The following is a 17,888-nucleotide window of genomic DNA, read 5'->3' as shown; positions in this document are numbered from 1 at the left end:
GCTCTTGCACAGCTGCCATTGGCCTCTTGGTCACCTCTCTGATCTGTCTCCTTTTTGCTCAGTCATAATCATAAGTATACAAAATTTGAATGTTTTTTATTGTAATGTAAAATACTTCTCCAATAAAATAGTATTTTTGCTCAGTCATCCAGTTTGGAGGGACAATCTGATCTAGGTGGTGCCAAACACTTTCCACTTCTTAATAATCCTTTTGACTGGCTCCAATGCATATTCAAGGTCCTTGATATGTTTTTTATACCCATCCCCTGATTTGTGTCTTTCAGGGTCTTTGTCCCAGAGTCCTTCTGAAAGCTCCTTGGAGCTCATGGTTGAGTCTTTGCTCTGAAACGCTCGACCCAGCAGAGGGACCTACAGGACCTGCTGAATTTACCCTGAAATCATGTCAATCATTACAGTTGAACACAGATGGAGCCACTTAACTTGGTGTGTGATTTTGAAGGTGATTGCTCACACCAGAGCTAACAGATTGCTATTACAAGGGGGGTGGACACTTATCGATCCAAGCTATTTCAGTTTCTATTTTTTAATAAATTTCCTTCTGATTTCTAGAAAAAATTTTCCACTTGGAAGTTGTGTGGTGGGATGTGTAGATACATTTTTAAAACATAAAGTTTTAATGCATTTAAATCCCAGGCTATAAGGCAAGAAAATGTGTGAAAGGGGGTGTAGACTCTCTATAGGTACAATATGCAATTAGAGATTAGCTATAGTGAACAATATTATTAATATTGTTTTTGTACATTTAGTTAATTTATAAGGATGTTGTTGTACAGTAATCTTATTATCACTCAAGATGGCCCTGCGATTTGAGTTCCAATCAAAATATCCTTGTGTAACACAGCCTCGTTGGTACAGACATGTTATTATCACTCAAGATGGCCGTTGCAGCCTCGTTCTCGTAGGTCGGTGGATGATGACGAATATTAAAAGCGACACAATAACAAATCCAATGGCGGTCCACGAGTTTTTAGTAACAGATTTTCACAGGAAGTGGTTTAGATTTTAATTGTAGCGTGTGAAACAGTTGTGGTAAGTATAACAGCTAGTTTCAGTTCAGTCTAGGGAACTTCATCCATCATCCAGTGCAGATTGACGGGTCTACGAATTGGGTTTGTTCATTTGAAACCGGGTGTGGGACAGTCCGGTCAGCCCGTTCAGCCCATTGCGGTGGATTTTCAGCAGGAAACGATGTGAAACATTAACAAGTCTGTCACGGCATAGGTTATTCATATTAATTGTGTTCCTAAAACAGAATACATAACAGTAGTCAAGATCTTACAGGTGAATAAGTTTCCCCGATTCACCCTGAATAAATGCCAGCCAATTAATCACATTGGCCCATATCATAGATACTATTACACTAATATACATTATTGTTAGTAGCATAATTAGCCTATTATTATTATTATTTTTTTTTTTTTTTTCTGTTGCTGGATAAATTATTATTGAGATTTGTAATCATTTCATCATATTAGGATAGTTACTTAACTCATAACATGCTGACACTTGGCAGATTTGTCTGTTTTTTAGGAGGGGGCGATGAGATAAAACCTTATTGTCCATTCAGTATTTCATAAAATGGACATTTGTTCGTGGCTTACATTGTGGCACAATTACACACCAAACTGCACAATATCATTAATAAATAACAGTCAGTATTACAGCAGCAGCTCATTATTAACCCACAACACACTTTACTCACATACAAGCGACACACACTACACACTTCTCCCATATAAGTAGCACACAGTCTGCACATACCCTGCCATACAAGCAACACACACCTGTACACGTTTTCCATACAGGCAACACACTCCTACACACACATGCTGTGCTGTTAAAACACACCTACACTGTACTACACTGTATTGTAATGTGAGACTGTTTTAATAAACAATCTTTGCATACATAGACGTGTTCGTGGATTTAATGTGTTTATTTTTTAGTTTCAGGAACAATGAGTGACGGGGGAGGAGAGGAGGGCGGGGTCTCGTCCACAGCGCGGCCGAGGAGCGAGGGTCCGGAGGGGGGGTCTGGCATCCTGGAGGAATTTGATCTGCTGCACATCGACCTGCAGCCTGAGGCTCAGAGCCCCGGCACCGAGGGAGCGAGCAGCGGCTGCTCTGTGGGTACTGGGCATGATGGGCATGATGGGCACTGCGGTTCAGTGCGAGTCAGGACTATCTCGACTCTGCAGACTGGCAGCTCTAGTGGTGCACAGATATGGGGTGACTGTCTGCTGTGCTTTTGTTCTCAGGTGGTTTAAATAAATTGGCACCTGGGTCGGGATTCCCAGCCCTGCCCACCTGTTCTTTGGATGCTCTGTGTACATGGCTGTGTGATCTTAGAGAACTCCAGGGCAGAACAATGTTTGTTCTTAATAACCTCCCTGTTGCCCTGTGCTGTGTGGACCTCTGTCTGGCTGGGCCGTGTCCTGGCTGGGGTCAGGGGATAGTGCAGGATATGGCAGGTGTGTGCTGGCAGAGCGAATACAGGGCCTCAGTTTTGCCTGAGCCCGGAGACACACACCGCTCTTGGGTTTGCTCTGAACCGTGAGTGGCTTCATTGGTTTGGTCCATTTAATAGATCTTTGTTTATTGCTTTCAAGCTGCTATAAATCCTGCAGGACCTGCCTCGGCCTCATGATGTCTAAAGGCTGTAAGATATATTGTTTTGATAAACATGCAGTTCTGATAAATACATGAATATTGGAATTAACAAAGATCAGAGCAGTTTAAACCGTCTCTGTCACTCTGTATTCCCCTCAACACCGTCTTTTCGTCGGCAGAAAAACGTCCTGAGAAAACAGAAGAACTGGGAGAAGACACTGGCGGCAAAGAAAGGCAGGAGGAAGGAGGAGAAACAACGAAAGAAGCTGAGACAAGCTGAAGAGTCAGGTAACGGCCAGGCCTTGGCAAGTTCCGTATGTAGGCAGGATTTCCCCAAAATACAGTAGGTTGATGCAGAAAACCTGCCTGTCTAGGATAAAGACCCGTCCTCAGATCGAGCCTCAGTGTGTGAGTCTGTCTGTGTATGTGCTGCAGGGAGCGCACCGGACAGCCCACGGCACAGTAAGCGAGTCGTCAAGGCCATCACCAGAGAGAGGCTGCTGGGGGCCGCAGACGGGGGCCCCAGACTCTGCGTGGATTTGAGCATGACAGGCTGCATGTCTCACAAGGTGGGTGCCGCGCACAGCAAAGCAGGTGCATTCATCCATTCATCCATTCATTCACGAACATGAGTGCTTATGCAAGGATTCCAAGCGTGACGCAAATCATCATTATCGTTTCTTTGTTTATCTGTCTTTCTTCTCCAGGAGCTAAGTCGTCTGGCCGGTCAGATACGAAGGCTGTATGGCTCCAACCGGAGGGCTGCCCGTCCCTTCCACCTGTACCTGGCCGAGCTGCGGGCCGACAGTCAGCTGTACAGGGAGTGTGTGCGGAAGAACGCCGGCTTTGAGAACTATGTGGTGGGTGTCTGCGTCCGTGTGCCGGCGATCCACTCCTCTCGCGGTCTCGTGGCGTGAGGACCTGGCAGTGTCTCGCCTGACGAGCACTGGACCAGACATACGTACGCCTGTAATGACATGTTGGCCACTTCCGGTCTGTGTGCAGATGGATGTGACGGAGCGGAGCTGCCTGCAGCTGTTCCCCCGGGAGAGTGTGGTCTACCTGACGCCAGACTCGGAGGACGGTAGGGCGAGGGCTTTCTTCTCCTCTGCTGCTTCCTGCCACCCTGAGCCAGAGTTCATGGCAGGGTCACAGGCTTAATTGAGAAGATAATTTAAGTGATTTAGTAATTGAGAGGACAGGCCAGTGGGACGCCGTGTCCTTGGGGATGCGGGAGGAGCATGTTGTTCTCACACTGTTCAGTCCTGACCTGCTTCTCTCCTCCTCCTAGTCTTGGAGCACGTTGATCCTGAGAAGGTGTACATCCTGGGGGGGCTGGTGGATGAAAGCGTTCAGAAGGTAAAGTGTGTCCACCCCCGGGGGCCGCAGGGGGTCTGTGCTGTGAGACGTCTGAGCTGACCCATCTGCGGCTCGTGTCTGTCATTTCCTCCAGAAGCTGACGTACCAGAAGGCCAGGCAGAGCCAGCTGAGCACTGCCAGGCTGCCCATCGACGAGTACATGGTCAAGAAGGACAACGACAAGAACTTCCACTCCAAGATCCTGGCCATCAATCAGGGTGAGTGCGTTCGGCGGGCCTGTGCTTGGACCCGTGACAGTGCCTGGGGGGGGGAACGTGACCGCAGCTCCTGAAAGAGTCTTGCTGTCCGTCCCCCCTGCGGCCGGGTGAGCCGTGTGTCCTGCTTGTCTCCGCAGTGTTCGACATCTTGCTGCGCTTCCGGGAGACGGGCAGCTGGTCGGCGGCCCTGCAGGCGGGGGTGCCGCCGGGGAAGGGCTACGTCGTGGCCCCTGAACTCCGCGCCCCCTGCCCCCTCCAAGAAGACGGTGCAGGCCAGGGACCCGCCAGCAGAGCCTGAGCCCTCCTCACCGCCGGACCAGTCAGCCCTGCAGGAGACTCTGTGAGCCTGGGCCTTTCCTCACAGCGGCTGCCTTCGCTCCGTCACCGCTTCTCTGTCTTTGAAGGACCGGGGCAGCCTGCGTGTGGAGAGTGGGGGTCTGCAGCCCTGGGCCCGGACCCGCCCCTTCAGCCAGACAGTCGGCAAGTGAGACCCCTGGGGGCGCTGGTTAAGTTTTGGCACCTAATCAGATTATTGGTCGAGTGACTCAGTGGGTGCTGCAGACCTCTTTATGGTGTTTTTGCTGTATGTGTTTAGAAAGTTATATTTGCAGTTTGAAGTTGCTTGAATGTGTTTTTGTAGAATTCGATAATTTTAATGTATGTGTGAGGGGGGGGGTAAAACAATGCAGTTCTGATCACGGCACTGACCGATCCTGACATGAGACCAGGGTCTTTAAACGATGTTCTTTGTCACACAATTCACTGGATAACAATGTTGTGTGTGTGGATGTCCTCCCTGCACTGGGGAAGAGGAGCTTTATTGAGCACTGACAGACTGACAGACCGCAGGAGTCTCCAGGACCGGGCTGGGGAACTCGGCGCCACAGCCAGAATGTAAACGGACCCACGGGCCGTTGGGCAATCCCGAAATCCTGTCTTTTGCACTGAGGCATTAGTCAGCCGACAAAAGTGTGTTGTGGTTGATTGAGTTTTTGGAAAATCTGTGAAAACTATCTTTTTAAGATTAAACGTGTGAGTGAAGGTGATGGTGCGTCACAGTCGTCTTACTGGAGCTTTAACAGAAGATGTACATATCATAGAGGTTTAAATGATCTATAAAAATGCACTGGGACCCTCTGCTTTGGAGGAGGGTGAGGACAGTGGTGTGTAGTTATTCCCTGTTCGGCCGCATGGGGGCGTGCAAGCAAGAGCCAGCAGAACAGACTGATGCACAGCTGGAGGACAAGCAGGGCGACGTCACCGAGCACTGAGTGTGTATCGATGATGATACACCTTAAACCGCCTTCAGGAGACACAGGAGACGAGGGAGGGTCTGCCCTGGATGGGACAGTAGTCAATCACAGGGTATAACGTTCGTAATAGTAGACAGTCACGCCCAACATCAGTTCATCCTGTCCCCTCTCGCTCTGTCTGTGGGGTTGTGTTCACGTGTGCTGTCGACCCCGTGGGCAAGCTGACAGACGCTGAGGTGTGTGTGCTGAGTGGGGTCCAGCTGGGGATCAGCAGGGACAAGGGGCCCGGGCACAGCAGCGCCCCACCGCTCCTCTCATCAGTTTAGTGGTGCTATGAGGGGGGGGGGCATGACAGACCAAGCAGTCACCCCTGAGGTATTCAGATTCACACACACGACAGGGTCATGGGCGGCCAAGGCTCATTGATGCACGTGGGGAGCGAAGGCTGGCCCGTGTGGTCCGATCCAACAGATGAGCTACTGCAGCTCAAATTGCTGAAAACGTTAATGCTGGTTCTGATAGAAAGGTGTCAGAACACACAGTGCACCTCAAAATTCCCCAGATCTCAATCCAATCGAGCATCTGTGGGATGTGCTGGACAAACACGTCCGATCCACGGAGGCCCCACCTCGCAACTTACAGGACTTAAAGGATCTGCTGCTGACGTCTTGGTACCAGATACCACAGCACACCTTCAGAGGTCTAGTGGAGTCCATGGCGGCAAAAGGGGGACCTACACAATATTAGGCAGGTGGTCATAATGTTATGGCTGATCGGTGTATATATTAGGCTTGTAATCCACACATTTATTTTACATGTTGAAAATATACAGTAGACATGAAACTGTCCATTTAATCTGAACATTTAAATACAAGGATTACATCTTAAAATATATCCATAAGGGGATCAATTCTACTATCAAAGTATTAGCATCTAACAGCATTTACCATATATCATTGTTATTATTTATTAGTAGACGCCTTTATCCAGGCTCCTCATAGTATATGTTGTCCAGGTCATTATGGACAAGCTGCGTCCGACTGGGCGACTGCTTCCATAAAGGTCATTAAACCGCTTCCACATTGAATTAAAACAAAGGGCAGATCTGTTTCTAATGGCCTCCCTGGTTACATCACCGTGTACAGCCTCAAGACGCGACACATTTATACCCAATAACCTGTGAGACCTGTCCTCTGTAACCCCTGTGAGACCTGTCCTCTGTAACCCCTGTGAGACCTGTCCTCTGTAACCCCTGTGAGACCTGTCCTCTGTAACCCCCTGTGAGACCTGTCCTCTGTAACCCCTGTGAGACCTGTCCTCTGTAACCCCTGTGAGACCTGTCCTCTGTAACCCCTGTGAGACCTGTCCTCTGTAACCCCTGTGAGACCTGTCCTCTGTAACCCCTGTGAGACCTGTCCTCTGTAACCCCTGTGAGACCTGTCCTCTGTAACCCCCTGTGAGACCTGTCCTCTGTAACCCCTGTGAGACCTGTCCTCTGTAACCCCTGTGAGACCTGTCCTCTGTAACCCCTGTGAGACCTGTCCTCTGTAACCCCTGTGAGACCTGTCCTCTGTAACCCCTGTGAGACCTGTCCTCTGTAACCCCTGTGAGACCTGTCCTCTGTAACCCCTGTGAGACCTGTCCTCTGTAACCCCTGCCCGTGAGCGTCTTTCTGAACACTTTGCGTCCTTGTTTTTTCCTGCTGCTGTTTCCTCCGCGCCCTGGCAGCCAGGAGGCTGAGCGCCAGCCACGGGAAACTGCAGGCGCCCAGCAGCCCCAGCAGCACAGCGCCTCCGTGCGCACATCTACCCCCGACACGGTACTCTGCCCCGGGGCCGATGCCAGCCTCGCCGCTGCCGCAGTCGCCAGGGCCGGAAGTCCCTCCCCGCGGCGCCCCATTGGCGCAGACAGGCGCCCGTCAGCGCGGCCGGGCGGGGCTTGCGAGCCGCTGACAGCCCGATTGAGCCGCTGTGGAAACAATAAGCTCCGCGCTGCGCCTCTTCGTGGTCGTGCAGGCCCTTGTCGTCGCTGCCGTCCCCCTTTCTGAGCGCTTGTTTGGACGCCGAGGCCCAGTCCGCCCGGGATGAGATGATGCTCCGTGTCTCCCGACGCCCAGAAGAGGAAGACGAGGCCGAGGAAGAGTAAAGAAGAGCAGCCGAGCTCGCACTGCCGCCCGGGTCGCGGCGCTGCGGACGAGACGCCAGCATGTCGGGGAAGCACTACAAGGGCCATGAAGTCAGCTGCTGCATCAAGTACTTCATCTTCGGCTTCAACATCATCTTCTGGGTGAGCGTCTGGTTTTCTCCCGGCTGACGGAGGGCCGAGTCCGGGCTGCGGGTTATTATCCTGTGCGTCTGCTTAGTGCAGCTCCGGCGCCGTGCCGGCCGGCCCGGGCCGGGCTGCGTTATTGTCCAGTGACCGGGATACGGGGCAGACCCGCGGTCCGGAGACCAGGGCTGCCATCTGCTCGGGAAGAGTCGCGTTAGGCTGTGTGTGTCGGGGCTTGTGGAGGCAGCCCGGCCCGGTGCTGTGTGTGTGTGTGTGTGTGTGATGGGTGTGTGTGTGTGTGTGTGTGTGTGTGAGGTATAATAGGTGTGTCGGGTTGTGTGTCAGTGAGGTATAATAGGTGTGTCGGGTTGTGTGTCAGTGAGGTATAATAGGTGTGTCGGGTTGTAGGGAGCAGTGTTGTGTGTGTGTGAGGTGTAATAGGTGTGTCGGGTTGTGTGTTAGTGAGGTGTAATAGGTGTGTGTCGGGTTGTGTGTCAGTGAGGTATAATAGGTGTGTCGGGTTGTGTGTTAGTGAGGTGTAATAGGTGTGTGTCGGGTTGTGTGTCAGTGAGGTATAATAGGTGTGTCGGGTTGTGTGTTAGTGAGGTGTAATAGGTGTGTGTGTGTGTGTGTGTGTCAGTGAGGTATAATAGGTGTGTCGGGTTGTAGGGAGCAGTGTTGTGTGTGTGTGTGTGTGAGGTGTAATAGGTGTGTGTTTGTGTGTGCGTGTGAGGTATAATAGGTGTGTTGTGTGTGTGTGTGAGGTATAATAGGTGTGTCGGGTTGTGTGTTAGTGAGGTGTAATAGGTGTGTGTCGGGTTGTGTGTCAGTGAGGTATAATAGGTGTGTCGGGTTGTGTGTTAGTGAGGTGTAATAGGTGTGTGTCGGGTTGTAGGGAGCAGTGTTGTGTGTGTGTGTGTGTGAGGTGTAATAGGTGTGTGTTTGTGTGTGCGTGTGAGGTATAATAGGTGTGTTGTGTGTGTGTGTGAGGTATAATAGGTGTGTCGGGTTGTGTGTTAGTGAGGTGTAATAGGTGTGTGTCGGGTTGTGTGTCAGTGAGGTATAATAGGTGTGTCGGGTTGTGTGTTAGTGAGGTGTAATAGGTGTGTGTGTGTGTGTGTGTGTCAGTGAGGTATAATAGGTGTGTCGGGTTGTAGGGAGCAGTGTTGTGTGTGTGTGTGTGTGAGGTGTAATAGGTGTGTGTTTGTGTGTGCGTGTGAGGTATAATAGGTGTGTTGTGTGTGTGTGTGAGGTATAATAGGTGTGTCGGGTTGTGTGTTAGTGAGGTGTAATAGGTGTGTGTCGGGTTGTGTGTCAGTGAGGTATAATAGGTGTGTCGGGTTGTGTGTTAGTGAGGTGTAATAGGTGTGTGTGTGTGTGTGTGTGTCAGTGAGGTATAATAGGTGTGTCGGGTTGTAGGGAGCGCAGTGTCTGAGTTTGTCCGCAGTTCTGCGCTGCTCCACCAATGGGATCGCTGGCATTGAGCAGATCTGCGCAGAACTGCGGGAGTCTGCCCCACGCATCGCGACCCCTGTGTCTGCGGGTGATATAATCCACACAACCTGTCGGACACTTGCGGGGCTCTCGGCCGCAGCGCTAATCCCCGGCCTTGTGCGTCCCTGTCTCCGCTTACAGCCCGACAGACCGCGGCTCTGAGCCGGATGACGCTCCGCTGACCCTTTAGGTCACAATAACAAATAGCCGACCCGTCGCTCAAACCCATACTGCCTCAGTTACCCATACACCCGCCCCAATATGGGACACCTCTCCCCGAGGAGCACACGCTGTTCATTCATGCCACACCAAAGGCTACTGTAGAGGTGAGGATAGTTTGCAGTTTTTTGTTTTATTTTATTGATTTAAAACCACCGGATATTGGTTATCTTCCCCAATCAAGAACATTCAAACATTGCTGCGCTCACCTTTTGTAAAATGTATACCTGTTTTTATTTTGTAACCTATCTCACTATATAGATTGCATTAGCAAGACTTCTGCTGGTATTTTGTTTTTGCCTCCCCTTTTCCAGTAAAGAAATACAATGCTGATTGATAGCCGCCCTTATGAATTGTTTTAAAAGGCTGTATTGACAGTCTTGCAGCAGGATGCACTGTGCTGTCTTGTTGACACCCTGCTTTGTGAGTCGCTGCTCTTCAGGATGGAAACCACACTGGTTTGGTTCAGGTCCCACGCTAATGCTTTCCTCAGTATAGCGCCCTGCCTTTCAGCATCCTGTGTGTGTTGTAACTCCCAACATAAGAGTGGCTTTGGATAGACCTACCACTAAATGTATAATTTCCACCAGAAGTTGCAAAGCAGTGTTTGGGAATATCTGTATTGGTTAAGGTAATTATCTTGCAATGTTCTGTATATTTGTAAATTTTACCAGATTGATGTGACTATGAAGTAAACACACACACGGGGGCTGGGGGGAGCGGTCCCGCTCTGGGCTGGGTTTCCTGCCGTGATAGAATCTGTGGCCATTAATATTCACGACGTCGCCTCCTCTGGCTCCTGGTCTCCCAAATCATGCTAATACTTTAATTAATATTTAACCGCTCTCTCTCTGCCTTCCCCCCTTTGAGACTCCTGGCTTGTGTGTGTAATATCAATTTTTCTTGTATATATTCTACACCTCCAACAATGGTACCAAGAGACCGACACCAGGCATCCAGCTCAGTGTGATCATAATTCTCCCTGTCCCCGTTTTTCAAATCGGTGAAATCAGCGGCTCCAGTGAGAAGGCTGTTGTCATTATTCTCATTGTCATTCTGCCTGTGTTCACCTAAGACATAATCTGGATAATGGAGACGAATACACAGGCAGACATACATACCAGTGTGGGAGGAAAAGATACCCATCATTTATATGACAATAAGCACGCATTGTTCTGAGCATTGGCCCCACGCCACCCTGCCTTTCTGACCCACCGTGAAGCATCGGTAACGTCCTTTACGATGGACTGGCAATTACTGACCCCCTAATAACACAACACAATACCACCAAGATCCGTAAATATGAAAAACACGCATTGACTGAACTACACCCCCGTGTCACCACTGTTCTGTGTTTACATAGTTATGGCACGGCTGGGACACGATGGACACACATTGCCCAATCGTTGCTTTGGCCAGTGGGCAGATTTGGTGATGCAAGAGGCCCAAGTCCAATTACAGGATCCATCGTCACGTGTCGTGCAATAGTGTGATGATCTTTTGAGGTGAATGAATAACAATTCTAGTTTTTCTTGTCTCCTTGGCGTAAAATGACCCGGAGACATCCGAGTTCTGTGCTCTGAATACAAACGCAGTGTGTGAGCGACACACAAGCAGCACGTCCAGCTAAAGACTTTGAATTATTATAAATCTGAGTGATTGTGCACCCACATCTAAATCCTTTTTCCTGCTATAACCACTAAAGCCAGAAAGGTTAATTTGGTATTTTCTAACTTCAAAACAAAGAGTAGTGTTTTACTACAGCTGTGTGCACCTGCCAGTGACATCATTCAATCACAGCCTAATGCTGGTCCCTGAGGACATGTAATGCATCAGAGGCATCTATTGTTGAAAGTCTGAATGAAGACAATATATGGGTCGGATATCTGTCTCGGTTTTGTCAAATTGATGTTTTGTTGTTCTGCTGAGTGCGGCTCATTAATGCGAGATCTGTGTTGAGTTAGGAGCGAAGTGTAATGGATATTCAGACATACGTCACATCGTCTCTTTCCTTTATTTGACTGGAACCTGCATGTTAAAGTGATTGTGATTAAAAAACAAATGCATTAATTAGTCATGAGGCGTCTTTCCGCTGTATTGTCAGTTCGGCTGTAGAAGAAACACTTGGGGTCCAGAGGGCATTGGATGGGAAGCAGCGTTGGAAGAAAACCTGTCCTTTGACTGTCCCACACGACATGCCCCCATTTTCTTAAATTTAACCAACAAAAACATACATTGTGTGTAAAGTGGGGGGTTGTCTCTGCCCCTTCACCTTGGCGTGGGGTGTAATCCCGTCAGCGGTGCGGAGGATGCTCAACCGTTAAAGACATTCTGGTAAAGCGACACGACGGGACACTAGAGCTGCGTTCCCAGCAGCAGCAACAGACGATCCATGCCACAATCAGACAGAAGGCTTGTGTATATTTACGTAGTATTAAACAAAGCACAAACGGTTTACTACTGGTGTGTTTGTTTATCATATTAAACAAATACCGCTCGTTGTCGGTTTTACATTGGATATAGGAGGGCTGGTCTTCACTGGGAGTTTACTGAGGCTCTGGCTGGTGCCGGTGATGTACAGAAGACCTGATTGACTGACATGATCAATGCACACCTTCAGAGCACAGGTGTCTCCAGCCCTGGTCCTGCAGAGCCCGAACCCAGATTATAGCGGGCCCTTCTGTTGCCCATTTATACACACCTGGAAGTGTGTCTTTGTGATCTGTGAAGCAGGTGGGAATGGGGCAATTAATTTAGAAACCATTGGGAGGCAGCGTCTGAAAGCATGAGCCCCGTGCCTGGGCTGCTTAATTGATTAATTACTTGCACGTGTGATTAACTTGTGTGTTCCCACTGTGTAGAAACTGGTGATGTCACATGAAGTGGACTGGGGCTCTGCAGGACCAAGGTTGAGGACCACTGCTGTGGGATGAGCTTCTCATTAATGGAAGAAGACTGTGTGTGTGCGTGTATGTGCGTGAGAGAGCTGGAAGCCTCACAAGTTGCTGCGTCTCTGTTTTTGTGTTTTTCCTCGATGTCGTAATGAGATTATAGTTTCAGTATAAGTACAGTGAAGTGCTACATCTCGGGGAAACTTTCCTGACCTAATGCTGCCTAATTACAGAAATCTGTAGTGAAGATGTGCACAATTCTTAAGTATCAGTTACACACCTTTACACGTCCACGGCCACGTTACACACAGAGTGAGTCGATCACTTCTTGTTTACCTAGATATTTCCTGTGTCAGCTAAATATATCCCTGTGTAGCAACACTTCTAAACACAGCTGAGGCTAGCCCTGATTAATGTGCTGTCGGTGTGCATTCGCGATGAGGAGCAATACAGTGGCGCATAGGGAAAACAATGGAGACAAAACGCCAAGCACAAGACAGAGCAGGCTCCAGCACATCAACATCTCATATCTCCGTGTAGTCCCTTGTCTTGTATGCTGGTTTCTGTTCATGTCAGAGAGAGAGGCACAAATATCAACATCTTCATTGGCTTTAAACTCATTTGAACAAAAACATTAAAAACCCGATGTGGTTCTCCCAGTTCCCTTTATAATGCTCCCCCCAAAATCCCCGGCTGCACCGTGTCTCTGAATTAGTCATTGTGCTGCTGATGAGGAAGAGGAGAGTTAGTCCATCACCTCCAGAATCAGCATGAAACCGAACTGGGAGAACTCCTGCCCCGTGCTTTTGTAGTAAAATTGTGATTTGTCCTTTTTCCATGGCAGCTGTTATCCCACAATAAAAGCCGCCGTTGTGATCCTCCGGTTGTGGTTGTGACGCCCGCACACCTAGACAGCGGGGGCCTTCTTCAGTCTCACCCCAGGGGCCCGAGAGTCCGGGCGGGGGAGAGTGGCACGGCCCCAGTGGGCTCCTCTGGCGTACGGGGGGCTGCGGGTTGACACAAAGAGGCCACTGTGAGAACCACAGGCCCTGACACCATCCATCTTTCGTGTCTCCCAACAATAGCCCCTTGTTTAGCGCTGTCCCCTCCCGCTGTGGGGGGGGGCAGGGGTGCACGGTGGATGACAGAGAAATGCACAGCGGCGGGGGAACAGTTTGGAGTCGGGAACAGCCTCCTCTCCTCCTGGGAGAGACGTGGGCCAAGAGGAGTCCTTTGTGTTTATTGATGCTGTTCTGAAATCTGCACATAGACATAGACAGAGATAGAGATATTCATGTACAAGATATGAGATATGACCCAACATGCTGGTACGACCCATCTGTCTGTAGATACGTGGCCCACGTCTCCTTCCTGGTGAGCCGGGACCGGTGTCTCCCTCCAGGGACATAAGAACATAAGAAAGTGTCCAATCGAGAGGAGGCCATTCGCCCCATCGTGCTTGTTTGGTGTCCATAATAACTGAGTGATCAAGGATCCTATCCAGTCTGTTTTTGAATGTTCCCAAATTGTCTCTTCAGCCACATCGCTGGGGAGTTTGTTCAGATTGTGACGCCTCTCTGTGTGAAGAAGTGTCTCCTGTTTTCTGTCTTGAATGCCAGTCACACACAAGCCTAGCCCACTGAGACCCATGACTGGAGGAGGTGGAGATGGGTGGATGACAGTCACAATGTTACTGAAAGTGATTTCCCGTGCTTGGCTCTCGGTGCAGCAGAATGTCGTGGGTCGGGGTGGCGATGGAGGGGGTGGCCTGCCAGGGTCTCGGTGTGGGGGTGGGGATTTGTGGAGATATGTTTTTGTTTGGTTTTGTTTTGTAAAAGGTTACTCTCAAGTGGGATGAGTAACTAATTATTTTTCCTAACCGCTGCTTCATTGTCACAGGTGTTCCCATTTCAGTAGATTCTCACAGAAATAACAAATAATAATGAAAAGCGTGATAATGAATAGTGCTTTTTGCGAAGTGCTCATCAATGATGCATCCCGTTACATCAGCCTGTCTACCCTGACCCACTTTCGAAATACACTTTCCTCCCACTGATGGTTCGTAATGCACGCTACACTGAGAAACTTCAAAGTGCTCTTAATAAAAGTCTCCATTGGCGCTGGGGCCTTTTATAGTTACAGCTGGGCCACACCGCCTGTCAGTCTCGGCAAGAAAGAGAAGAGCTGAATCAATTCGCACCAGAGAGGCTTGGTGTCTTGTTTACTCGTAGTGGAATCGCTGTTTTACACACAGACTCTACTTTGATTGCCCCACAGTCAATTCAATTGAGGCGAACCTATCAAAGCCGTGGACGGGCGGCCTGGCAGCCTACGCAGGGGACGTCTGCACCAATCGTGCATCCCGACAGCTGCTCCACGTCACATTGCCGTTGCGCAGTAGCACGTTCACCGCGCCCTCGGGATTCGGCTGGTCAGGGGGTCTTTCTGGCTCTTTCTCTGGGTGGCACGGCCTCGGAGCCTCCTTGCGTTTGTCAGCATCTGTGTGTCGTCTCTGGCAATGATTCCGCCTTCTGCGTTGAAACCCGTCTGACCCCCCAGGGCTGTGTGTGGCCAGCAGGCATGGGATGCAGACTGTGTTGGTGATGGTGGTGGTAGGGGAGGAGCTCACATACAGTCGAGAGGGGGTGACGATTTGAGAGAGCGCTTTCCTGCTTCATTGTTGCAAGTCCCCTGCTCTGCCCCCGACCAGAAATGCTCGATCAGAAATGATTTTTAGGAAACTGGGGAAACGTTCACTTGGCCCCTGGACTCCTGACCGATTGTCGGCTTCTCCTACGTGCCTGTAGCCGCCTGTGAAGGCAGCCTCGCCAGGGTTGTATTGGGAAGGGTGTCTGTGTTGATGTTGTCTGTGCCCGGCTTCTGCTCGGTGTTTCAGGCAGCCTCTTCCAAGAATGGTAGGAAACCCACTGATCTTTATCTCGCCACCGGTGCAACCTGTTTTAAAAATGCAGACCTCAAACAATCCCATATTGTTCTCTCCGGCTCTCTGAAACTCCCCGAAATAATAACCTTTCTAGCTCTAACCACACGTCGAATATTGTTTTCAGTTGTTCCAATTCAGAGCTGTCTCAGATCCAGCACAGCGGGTGAATTAACACGTCCCCCTTATCAGCCCGTCAGTGGGTCGCGTGGCTGTTATCTGTACATTGTGCGTCACTATAATCGCATTCCTGCTTTCCTCGGGCGGGGGGAGGAAAGTATGGGGGAGAAGTCTTGTTTCTGTCACACGGCTCGGTGCTCCACCAGCATGGCGGAGGTGTTCCCTCTGTGACCGTGGTGCTTTTTAATCAGTGTGTTTTCATCGCATTGTCAGATCTTGCACACAGCTCTCACCGCTTAATAAAAAAAAAACAAAGAACCCAAATCTACTTGACTAATCTAATCTAATGACTGAGGCAGTGAGGTGTGCTCGTATCCGGGCGCGGCGCAGGCTGTGAGGAGCTGCTGAGGAGCTGCTGCTCCCTGGAGGAGCTGGAGCCAGTTGCCATGGAGACTGAGCAGCCCCTACTCAGGCTCAGGGTACCGCCAGCGCCGGCCGCACCGCCCGCTGTGCCAGCAGCGCAGAACACAAGCACGGCCCTCTCCTCCTGCAGTGCGTTCTCCGCAGCACAGGCTATTCAAAGGGACTTGGATAATATTCAGGTGTGGGCCGTAATGTTGAGACTGTACAATGCACTAGTTAGAGCTCATCTGGATACTGTGGACAGTTCTGGGCTCCACACTTCAAGAAAGATATCGCTGCTCTAGAGGCAGTTCAGAGGAGAGCAACCAGACTTATTCCAGGTCTGAAGGGAATGTCCTACTGAGAGACTGAGGACCTGAACCTTTTCACCCTGGAACAGAGGAGACTACGTGGGGACTTGATCCAAGGCATCGACCACATCAAACCAGAGGAGCTTTTCCAGATCAGCAGGGACACACGCACCCGGGGACACAAATGGAAATTGGGCTTCAAGGCGTTCAAGACAGAAGACAGGAGACACTTCTTCACACAGAGAGGCGTCACAATCTGAACAAACTCCCCAGCGATGTGGCTGAAGAGACAATTTGGGAACATTCAGAAACAGACTGGATAGGATCCTTGATCACTTAGTTATTATGGACACCAAACAAGCACGATGGGGTGAATGGCCTCCTCTGGATTGTAAACTTCCTTATCTTCTCATTCTCTGACACAAACTGGATGTTAGGATACTCGCATACAGGCCATTCCACGGCCGCGCTGTGGTGAAGCGGTGAGAGATGGAGTGATGAATGATTTTGAGCATCACGGGCCGAAAAAGATTACGCGGGTTAGCTGGGTGTCGATGCAGAATGTATGCAGCCGCTTCTTGTAGAAGAAAACCCCCAAATCCAAGCAGCGGTGCTTAAAAGGGTAATTTTTCAAGATGCATTCTGTCCACAGGGAAACCCCTTTTGCCCTCTGTGGCCAAAGTAGGTTAAAAATAAAAATGTGTATTCCCAGCAGCCAGAAAATCCCTCCTCGGATATTCTGTGTACTGCTTACTGTTGTTGGACTGAGATGAGAGTATTTGGTGAGGAGGAAGGAGATGTCACAGAGGGGATTTTAATTTTTTTCCCCCCCACATTCGCTTGGAAAGTTTTCAAATAAAATACCGGCTTAAAAATTGAATGAACCGAGCGTGCATTGCAATGACAGTGAGATTTGTACACGCCTCTGGGTTAAGCAGTATGCGGTTGTTTCCCTTGATCTGTGTGTCCTTAAGAATGAGGGAATCTGGGAAGTGGGGATTCAGGGGGCGCCTGTTCTGCTGTTCGAACAGCTAGAAGTGGAAACGCTGTCATAGGGTTTTAAAGATTGAATGAAAAATGTGAACTGGCCACACACTCTCATAGTGCGGACGGGCGACCGGGGACGGAGTGGGCAGGAATGTGTGACATTGTTCTTGTTTAAATGGGACATTGTTGTACGGCTACACAGATGCAAATCTCATGTCTTACTGTGAGACCCAGCTTATCTACGGACTCATTGTGCTCTGTGTGATGCGAGTGGTTAGGACTTGACCTGGGATTGGCATTTCAGTTACTCTGTTTCAGTTATGCAGATAAGTATTTTGGCGACTCATGAGGCCATGCTCTCAGTAAGCACTTGGACTTTTCCCTGTTTGTCCATCGTGTCGTCCCATGTAATGGAGGTGCTGCTGACAGTGGCTCTTATCCTGGCACCTGCGCAGAGCTGAGGACCTCCTCGCTCATCGCACTGTGTGGTGTATACATAGTGGTATATCTCTGGTTTCATTTTTACCAGTCTTTGGAACTCTCAAAACCTGTCCTTTTATCTGGCATTATTCAGTATATTGTACATTCTGCAGTAAATATCTTAAATAATAATATGGAGGGTGAAACGGTGGGTTAAATAGATTAGAAACATTGATGTGGTTTGTGGTTTCCAAATATAACCGATATAACCGACATAACCGACGGTGGCAGGTCTAGTAATATCCTTTATTGTGGCTTGATTACAAGAGGGGGGAATAAAAACTCTCCAGGCTGTAGATCAGGAAGGGCTGAGGA

The 17,888-nt window shown here is 49.6% G+C and overlaps 2 protein-coding genes across 2 annotated transcripts in view; both read left to right on the top strand.

Moving 5' to 3' along the window:
* The first annotated feature begins 956 nt into the window (after nt 1-956).
* trmt10b (tRNA methyltransferase 10B) lies at nt 957-5,250 on the top strand. Its single transcript, XM_066720817.1, has 9 exons — nt 957-1,050; nt 1,968-2,146; nt 2,810-2,918; nt 3,066-3,199; nt 3,338-3,490; nt 3,636-3,714; nt 3,922-3,989; nt 4,084-4,207; nt 4,345-5,250. Exons 2-9 carry the CDS (start codon nt 1,979-1,981, stop codon nt 4,503-4,505), a joined length of 996 nt encoding a protein of 331 aa, XP_066576914.1. The 5' UTR covers nt 957-1,050; nt 1,968-1,978; the 3' UTR covers nt 4,506-5,250.
* Nucleotides 5,251-7,409: 2,159 nt separating this feature from the next.
* tspan5a (tetraspanin 5a) overlaps nt 7,410-17,888 on the top strand; it is a 33,367-nt gene continuing 22,888 nt past the window's right edge. The window contains exon 1 of the mRNA XM_066720815.1: nt 7,410-7,746. Coding sequence (XP_066576912.1) covers nt 7,666-7,746 — 81 coding nt within the window. The 5' untranslated portion in view covers nt 7,410-7,665. The remainder of the gene's footprint in view (nt 7,747-17,888) is intronic.

Source organism: Amia ocellicauda, chromosome 13 (assembly GCF_036373705.1).
Source record: "Amia ocellicauda isolate fAmiCal2 chromosome 13, fAmiCal2.hap1, whole genome shotgun sequence".
Lineage (NCBI taxonomy): Eukaryota > Metazoa > Chordata > Actinopteri > Amiiformes > Amiidae > Amia > Amia ocellicauda.
The sequence above is the reverse complement of the archived record's forward strand: the minus strand, read 5'-3'. Positions and strand labels throughout refer to the sequence as shown.